Source organism: Sycon ciliatum, chromosome 1, assembly GCF_964019385.1.
Source record: "Sycon ciliatum chromosome 1, ocSycCili1.1, whole genome shotgun sequence".
Lineage (NCBI taxonomy): Eukaryota > Metazoa > Porifera > Calcarea > Leucosolenida > Sycettidae > Sycon > Sycon ciliatum.
The window spans coordinates 19451623-19461622 of NC_088643.1; the positions used below are offsets into that span (position 1 = coordinate 19451623).

A 10000-nucleotide genomic window follows, 5' to 3' on the forward strand; every position below is an offset into this window, starting at 1 on the left:
TCTACAATCATGTCGGTAGATCCCGGCATTCGTCATTGAGCTTGGCGCACTTGAAGCCAATGACTATTACCTACAAAATGTAGTATTATTATTATGTCAGCAATGAAGGTCATTACGTCGTATGTAATATTTTTCTGCCATGCAATGCGAAAGTAAACCATTTTGACCTGGAGAAGGGGGGGGGGGGGTGCTTGGCTTTGTGTGTACACGTGAGCACGGAGTAGATCTACCTGGCATGCTTCACTGAGTCTGACCCTGAGACCTAACGCCAGTAAAGGTCACGGGTAGGTGTTGGCGGATAATGCCGGCATTATATCGAGCATTATACACCACCCGGAGCATTACGAGCATTATAAAGCATTACGAGGCCAAAAATGGCAATACGCGTATACGACGTTCTACATGACTGCATACTAGTAGTAGATCTACACACATCGTCAATTCGTCATGTACAGATTCGTATCGGTAGTCTTGGAAACATGTATTACATACGCGATGTATTACTCCAAGCGATAGACCACCGTACACATCAATCATCATGCATGGTACCAAACAGATCGTGGCACGCAGTGCCAGGCCGGGCAATACTGCATGCAGTAGTGCTAGCTAGGTATGCATGTGGTCCAACACAGTGTGGCAACTCTCGCAGAAACTTTCGATCCCTGTACTGTAGTTTATCTTCGGCCAGCAACTAACTTTTTGAAGATCCAGGTAAAAACGCCGAACCAACGAAACAAATGTGAGCCAGCACGGAGCGCGGAGGTGCGCACACGCACACATTCCAGACCTTACCCGGTTACCGTCCACAATGTTACAAAAAAACATTCTTCATCGAAGCAAGAGTCCATGTCTTTATCGAAGAGTAACGCTCCGGGACTTTCACCGGACATTGACCATTGTGTAAGACCAGCTAACTAGCAGCCAACGCTGATAGCTGACTCGCCGCGATGCCGTTCTTGGGATTGGGAGGAAGCTGGGCTTTCTCCAGATGAGCTTTTGGCGGGGTCCTCTGATGATAGTGGCGTCGTCGAGTTGGAAACTGCAGATCCTGCCGCGATAGCGAGGAAGCGGTCTTTTCAGAAAACAGCTATTACCAAGTCTGAAAATGTTTCCAAAAGGACGCGAGTAGCTCATGGACAGAGCACTGAAGTGGCCATCAGTGCCGAAACACGGGTGCGGGAGTTCCCAGATGAGCCGCTCAAAAGCGACTGTGGCAAGTTAGTGTGCCTGCCATGCCATACAACATTGTCAGGGAAGAAGAGTATAATCATGTCCCATATTGCTACCGCGAGACACAAACAAGGAAAGTCCCGTTTGGAGAGGGAAACTCAGAGGCAGAAGCTGGTCAAGGAGTCCTTCTTGGCGTATCAGAAACGACTTGGGAAGGCTCTAGCTGGCACCGGTCTTACTTGGGCCGTTAGTTCAGCCGAGTCTGCGGCGGATCCAGATTGTGCGTTCTATGTTGCAAGCAGGAATCCCACTCGCAAAGGTTGATTACTTACGACCGCTTTTGGAGTCTGACAGAAACGAAAGATTGACTGACTCGAGCCACTTGTCACTCTATGTGCCGTTCCTCCTAGAGGAGGAAGTAAAGCAGCTGAAGGAAGAACTGAAAGAGGCCCGGTTTTGTTCCGTAGTATTTGATGGAAGCACTCACCTTGGGGAGGCATTGGTTTTTCTTAGCCCAATACTGCAAGGTTCAGGTGTTTATATTTCATCCGGCGGAGCATTATCAGCATTATTTGGAGCATTATATGGCCTTTTGTGGAGCATTTCTGAGAGCATTATATCCCATATTACCGAGCATTATCCGCCAACACCTAGTCACGGGTGGGAAGGTCACCATTGCCTTGCCATTGGCATTGGCATTGCAATATTGGTCGACGGGGATTAGGCTATCCTTGCGATGATGCTGACTGTGGATAGAACGAGATGAGAGTCGTGCCACGGCCACACTTTGATATACGTGCAAGTAGCAGAGCGTTCCCGCGTGACAATTTATATATTTCAATACCTTTTTTTCATTTGTGTGTTTCTTTCATTTGTTTCAGTTTTACTTCGAGTACACGCAGTTAGCCCTTTCCCAAAGGTGCTCTTTTAATTCGCACTTAGTGCTTTTCGCGTCCCTCAAAATATGCTGAAAAAGTGCTCATTTTTCAGTGAAAACAGGCAAAAAGTGCTCTTTTTTCAGTGAAGCATACCCATGATACATGTTCAGATATGAACTCAAGCTGAGAATTCAATACGCACTCTTCCATTTATGGTTCCACGAAAGGCAAAACAGGAAGTAAAATTAAAAAAACCCACTTTTTACTGCATTCTGTATACCGGGTACAAGCTTCAACAACTTGTTGCCCGAACCCCCCCCCCCCCCCCCCAAAAAAAAGCGGCGTGCCAAGGCCCATCGAGCCCTCGGAAACTGTGATCGCATGCATGAGCAAACAGATTTAGCACTTTTTCAGCTAAAAAAGCTCAAAAAGGGCGATATTCACCAAAAAACGCAATAAAGGGCGAAAGAAACGGGCTTTTCCAAAAAGGGCCAAAAAAGGCGAAAAAAAGGGCGAGCACCTTTGGGAAAGGGCTACACCGTCAGCCTACACGTACACGCAGTGCAGGATTGGCATGACGTCGCTAAGGCAAAGAAAAGCCTCTTAGTCTCACAATATACATGTACGTTGTAGCTATCATTCCTGATATCGCTACTGACAGTCCACATGGGACTGTGCGCAGGCTGGTGTCCTAGCCCAAGGACCAGGTACTAGGTGTTGTGGGTCGAACTCTGCACTATGACATGGCAGTTTAGCAGCACAGCTGGACCCAACTGGGTCTCCGACTCCCAGGATCATCATGCAACCACACAGAGTAGTGAGTGGATGAGAAGTGTAGGTGTTGGAATATTGTCGTGGGATGACGACTCAAGTATTTAAGTAGGAGAGTTTAGTCCGAAATATTATATCGATGCTCCCCCAGGCATGGCAGCCAGCTAACCAATGAATTCACACTTAAAAAATGGTCCGCTGGATAATGAACAATGGGAATTTTAGAGGAGTCAGCATAATCGTTTGTAAACCAGAGCAAAGCAGACCACGCTTCGCTTCAATCACATTTACGGTCTGTAACGACGTTGTTCAGTCACACGACACGTCACCATGAGTCCCGCAGTAGTAACTTGGTATGGTATTGCCATTGGACAGGAACATCACCTTGAGAGTCCACTTCCACTGATGGATTCCCATCAACAGTCTTGACGTGAAGTTCTTTTGCACGAGTCCGCACTGGCCAGGTACAGGTAGGTGTTAGTGCCAACCACTGTCACTGGTGCTCAGTCAACAGTGACTACCAATTGGAGCTCTTTACCACATTATCAGCAATACAAGTAGTTGTAGAGATGGCCAGAATACAGCCACACCCCCACTAAGATATGTGCAGCCTAACTGGGTACTATAGGGTCAAACCGCCAACTGAAACTCCATACTGAGCGAATCCTTCCCTTTGGCTTGAGACAGTTTCCAGCTGATGACCCATCGCACGGACGTGTTGCTACAAGGATTCTCCAGGATGGGTCGACAAGTCCCATGCTACCTTCGCATTCTGCTACGTAGTTTTACGGATAAGAAAATGGATCAAGGAAATCGCCACAACATGTACATATACCACGTCAAACATCCGCCTCTACAAAGCGAACGGTAACAAAATCTCTACATAAGTGTCCTCCTCATCTCTCGCCTATCGCGGCTCTTCTTATGCTCTCCAAACGTATCCCCTGTAGCCCTGGCGACCTTTCATTTTCACCGCGCCTCTTTTGGAAATCGCAGGCACGAAAACAAGGCATCACCCAATTATGTTTCCCCGCGGGGAGTAGATTTTATCAGGCTTGTTGTTACAAGTACAATGTGCATGTAAGAGCATGTTCACGACACTTCTAAAATGCTTTTCCAAAAGTCACGCACGAGCAGTCATAGGAAAACACACACGCGCTCTTGTTTGTAAAGGCTGACGTATGGGCTCTTGGACTCATGGACGCATGGGCTAATTGGACGCACAAAATTCAATGCACCTCACGCCTACAACGATTCCAAGCCAATGGCCTGCTATGAATATTTCTTGTTAGCCCTGCACTATTTTGCAGATCTGCTGCAGACAAGTACCGCGGTAATACTGATACTCCATCCTGTTCGTCAGGGCGCGGGTGCCAGAGACAGCGTCAGCCTGCGCAAAGACCGCATCACAGTCATGTTCATGTGCGATTCGCATCCGGGAGTCGCATCCCTAGGCGCTAGGCCCTGACTCGCACTGTCCACGCGCCGACGTTGTGGTTTTCGCACGTTGCCAGTTCACACTCTTCCACGAAGGGCCAAACCGCGTGAACTCTCCCTATAATAATCACTAGTCCGTAGTCGTTGTGTTACGCTTGACGTTGACTTACCTCATGGGCTATGTCATACTCCTCGTGCATCATCTGCAGCACAGCTACGTTGAAGACGATGGCCATCGGAGGGTCCTCAATGGCGTCGAAGCACTCGTACGACTGCTCGTAGCGGCCCGCCTGCCAGTACTGCACAGCCAGATCCCACTGGTGACTGATGGTCTTGTAGTCCATGTTGTCCACGCAAACAGGCCGGACACCTCCTCCGCTAGCTCAGCCGTATGGCTGTTGGCGCCTTTTGACAGCACCGTCCAACACTACACGGACGCACTGTTCTCTTCTGCCTCCTGGTGTGACAGTCGCTACCGCACAAAAACGCAAGAAGACTGCGAGAACGTTACTGTGCGGAGTGTGTTCTCACTTTTTATCTCCAACAAACGTCTGTGGAAGGATCCGCGGGAACCAGTGTACGGCGTGTGTGTGGCTCTCTATGGCTCGGCCGAACGCTCAACCGTGCATCATTCATGCCGCACAACCCGATCGTCGGGTAGAATGCTGAGTATTGCGAAATTACTGCAGATAGCATGCCTGATGCAAAGCCGGTCATATCCTAGCTGACCTATACTAGAATAGCCTAGCTGGCCTATACTATACTATAGCCTTGCCTAGCGAACTATCAATCTTGTCACGTACATGTACGCTCACAAGGCGACAGCGTGGCACACACACGAAGCGGCGGAGCAGAGCACGTGCTGCGGAGATGCTAAGCTATTCGGAAAGGCGAGAGGAGTGCGTTTTCCGGTGGCTGCTGCAGGGTCAAGAGGATAATGAAGTGACGCCTTGAAAGCCTCTCGCGCCGTTCCTTCTGGCACCCCGGAAGAGGTAATCGCAACCTGACAGCATAGGTAAGTATTCCCTCTACACTACACGTATACACATGGTACATGCCTAATGGCTGGGCTGGGGTCATGCCTCATGGTCACAGCCTCACAGGACGCGAAAACAGCGAAAAAGTTCATTCTGGACCATCCTAATCAGGCTAATGAGTAATGGCAGGACTGTCACTTGTTAGTGTTTGCACTACCCACACACATACCGCATTTTAAGCGTAACCATAGTACACTGACTGTATAGATAATGCCATTGGAATGGCTAAATAACAGGATTGGGGTGGGTGCGGACACACCTCATTATGATAGGACGCAGGGCCTAGGGCCAGCCACAGCAACAGTAGCCGGTCGTGTAGGTCCTTGATCGAGTAGCTAGCTAGACACTGAACGTGTCTGAAGGAACACGTGTGGCGCACACCACTTCACGTGTCACATTCGGGCATTTCTGATGTTTCGTAGTGATTGTCTGGTAGAATGGACTCGGATGGAGAGCGAAGGATAAATTTATAGAAAAGAAAAGGACCAAGGAACTACAAGTTACGCTATAATGTCCACTAACACCACCAGTTACTAAACAATCAGCTCATGCGATAACATTGCACGACACTGACCGACGTGACCGACGTTCTACAACTAACTGGCTAGCAGCACATCTTGGATGCGCACTCCAACAGCCTTCCAACTAAATTACTTGGAAGGTTCTAAGTTACAGAAATAACACAAGGAGGATTGTCTATTAGTATTAGCATTACGTTTTTGTAGTGCGCCACACCAGGGATTGGGTCAGTACCAGCAAGAGTACATAAACCACCAGGGATAGCGGGAGTACTGTGGTCTGTGAAACTATTCTAGTTTTTAATACTTTTTTGAAGCACTACTCAGTGGTTCATAATATTATAATGCTCATCATCATTACTACTACTACCGTCCATGTACGAGCTCCTAAGTCCTAGTGCTACAGTACTGTCCCTGGCCAAAGAAATCCGTCCCACGAGTCAAAGCGGCGCCGCGCATTTCCATTTCACCCATGGCCCAAAACCCATCCGAAAGGCCGCAGCGGCCGCATTACCGGTAGCCTTGGCCCTGCTTTCGGGTCATGGGTCGGATTCCTGTGGCCACAACTGTACATTGTACACTTTGGAGCAATGTGATGCAGTCACTGAGTGTGTCAGGTATGTTCCAGGTGCAAATCTCACACACGGTCAACTATGCATATGTGTATTTCACTATCTACTTCAAGGACCGAAGCCTACCAGTACTTACCATGCCTACCCTTAGAGGAAGTGAAGTGCTTGAAGCTAAAGTGAATGCAACACTGACACGCGGGAATTCCATTGATGATGGCGAACACATACAATGTAGTTATGGAGCCTGGGCCTTGGTACTGGTTGAACCGTACTCTAGACTAGTCAGTAGTACTAGTACTAGTAGTGCTAGTGGGTAAGTAGAACTGAAGAGCGCTTGCAGAGCATTTCCGCACTAGTACTAGTATGGTGTATAAAGAATACTCTTATACATCGCAGGATGCAGCCTTGCCCCTTCATCTGTATTTATAGAGCATACTGTATAATACAGTACGGCCTGTTTTGGTGCAAACAACAACAACAACAACAACAACAACAACAACAACAACAACAACAACAACAACAACAACAACAACAACAACAACAACAACAACGCGCGCGGGTGCCTCTATGTTATTCCGTAACTCATCCAGGACTCACCCAGGACTCGTTCAATGAATAAAGTTTCTTATCAATATTAAAGGTTAAATTTATACAAAAGAGAAAGACCAAGGAACTGCAAATTACGCTATACTGTCCACTAGCACCACCAGTTACTAAACAATCAGTTCAGCTTAGAACCTTCCAAGTTGGAAGGCTGTTGGAGTGCGCATCCAAAATGTGCTAGAGCTGTTAGCCAGTTAGTTGTAGAACGTCAGTGCCGTCGATCAGTGTCGTGCAATGTTATTGCATGAGCTGTTTGTTTAGTAGCTGGTGGTGTTAGTGGACAGTATAGTGTAACTTGTAGTTCCTTGGTCTTTCTCTTTTGTATAAATTAAACCTTGGCTCTCCATCTGAGTCCATTTCTATCAATAAGGTGTCCAAGATCTTGAACTACACATCGAAGTTCAGTACTATGGCTCTGTCACGAACTTTGATCGAACTGAAAAAGCGAAACAAGTAACTTATAACATTAAGGATGTACATTAACCCTGGGAAATTCCGATTTTTTAACTGACCACACTCCTCACTACCAGAGTTCCTTTGGTATTTGTCTTCGCACTATGTATTCAGCCCCTCTACCTAGTCTTACCTCACACCTCCTCTTTTCTCTAACAATGCTAACCGCTGAGATGAAGTGGTCTGGAGACGGAGGGGAGTGCCCACAGTCAAACAGCCACCATACCAAAGCCATGAACAGCGTGCATGCATCCTACAATCCGGGAGACGTCAACCAAGTACTGCACTGGTAATACTGTCCACCATGCTGGATAGGGATGGTCAGGCTTTCAATTCATGGCGGTGCGCTTCGTATGTGGACTCTTCTACGAGAGGTGAGAACTCGTCGAGCTGACATTGTTTGTCTTGAGCCTTATTGGCACTGAATGAAAGTACTTCTTGTAAGCCTTGATTGTCAGGGTCTTCAGTCAGTAGTGCCAGGACTGTACTGTACTGCATGCGTGTGGAGTAGTTTTGAAGAGATGTCAGCGCAAATTCATGTACGTCGTGTGCTTGGCCTGGCAACCATTGACAAACTCCAGGGGACCGCTGAGCGCAGCGACCTGAACAGCTGCAGACTACTCAATCATGGTATGCCATGCTTGTGTGCCAATTCCCAGTGCAACTCCTACATTAGCTCACAGCCAGAGGCAAGGCAGCATCCATGAACCAGGCAGACCTTAGTCTTAGTCGTGTGAGCCTTAATAATAATAGTGTAATCGTTCCAGGCTTAAGAACATATCCCGAACCACCACCATCCAAGAGGCTGGAGAAATCATGGAGCGCTCCGACAATCATTAGAATGCTGATCCGGAATGAATATCCGATAATGAGTGTCGCCACGTGTGTCGTGCGTGTCACGATTATGTGGAGCCCGGCCGTGTGGGCTGTGCAAGGCTAGCTGGAAGCCGCATCGCCAGGCTTGGGGCGATAGTGCATTGCAGTGGCGGTGTTGTGGTGATAGCAATTGGGTGACATGAATAGCACCGTCACCTTAATTGGCGTGCAGCTACAGTAGCTGGAGGCTAATAGTAATACCCAACCCATAGCCTGTACGATGGTATGTCATCCCACTAACCATGACCCACTGACCGTATTGTGCACTCGATCCGACTGTCCACACGGTGCTTGTATGTATACATGTAAGTGCCCCGCTGCCCCTACGGGCATCCCCGATGGGCGTTTTTGAGATTTTTGAGACTGCATGGTGTCTGTAGAACGTGGCACCTGTGAAAGGCAACATACCGGTACTTTCAAAGTTTGTCATAAATCAACCTCCTCAATGTTATAATTGTCATTGTGACTCAGTAACACACGTATGCATCGCAGTGTTTTGCTGTTGGAAACTTGGCGCTGAGCATGATAATGTTGGAAACTTACAAACGTACGGGTAAGTGGGTAGAAGCTCCGATCATTGCCACCTTCACTACGCTGGTATGTACACAATGGCACCAGTACACTCGAGACTTGTAAAGAGGGGATCGCTAAGGTATGTACAAGCACCGAATGTTGCGGAAGCAAATAGTCTACAGTCATGTACATGTAGGTGAGAACGTTCCTGCTGCTGTCAAAGTACTACATGTAGTAGGCCTTGGCGGATAATAACGGCAGGAAACCGGTATACAGTGGTGGTACATTTCTTGTACTTAAAAAGTATGTCCCATGCATGTTTGGTATAATTGGAGGAGGAGCAGAATTCGAGGAATTGCCCGCCATAATCGTTTTATAGTTCTGCCAATTTCAATGCTTTTCGACCAGAATGTGCCAATGTGTCGAGCGTAAAAAGTATGTATACATGTACAATGTATGTCCTACACTCCACACCTACATGTACATGCACCAGACCTCAACCAAACGGATTCCCATCTATAGCATTGCATTAACAATTTAAAAAATTTAATATTGAATACCATACTTATTCCTAGCTGTGGATCCTACCCATACATCTTCACAACACTCTACAAACGCTCTCCGAACTACACCAATCACTAAAAGAAAAAAAGAGCTGTGCATCGTCTGAGGATTGCCACCTGGCATGCCACAAATCGGTATGAGTTACTCAGAGCCACACACGCGCGGATACTCAGTGTGGGCCAGTGTGGCTTGCGTGGCTTGTGTGCGATAGCTCTGCTCCTGGTTGGCTGGATTGTATTTTTACTTCGCACATTCAAACGTGCTGATTACTCAATAAAATGATGGCGAGCGGTGGGCCAAGAAGCGGCTATGGAAGCACATGCATATGTACTAATGTACATGTACATGTACTAGTACATGTATAAGGATCAACAAGTAAATTAGTTGAGAAAAATCAGGAGTGGCTATATATTAATAAGATAAATTGTGCACTCATAACAACAGCAAAAAATGAAGAAAATTAAGTTCCATAACGTTTTCTTGTGACTGTCATCAGTGGAACGCCGTCACATAAAAATGTAATAACTAAAACACACACTTATATACATGTAGCTAATATGGTTTCAGGTAGAAATACAGCAGCCAGCAAGTACAAAAAGCGAAGTTTG

General features: G+C 47.2%; 1 protein-coding gene across 1 annotated transcript in view; it reads right to left on the bottom strand.

Annotated features, from left to right (window-relative positions):
• Positions 1-4780, bottom strand: part of LOC135816885 (uncharacterized) — a 12116-nt gene extending 7336 nt beyond the window's left edge. Inside the window, exon 1 of the mRNA XM_065329989.1 lies at positions 4427-4780. Coding sequence (XP_065186061.1) covers positions 4427-4600 — 174 coding nt within the window. The 5' untranslated portion in view covers positions 4601-4780. The remainder of the gene's footprint in view (positions 1-4426) is intronic.
• Positions 4781-10000: the final 5220 nt, after the last annotated feature.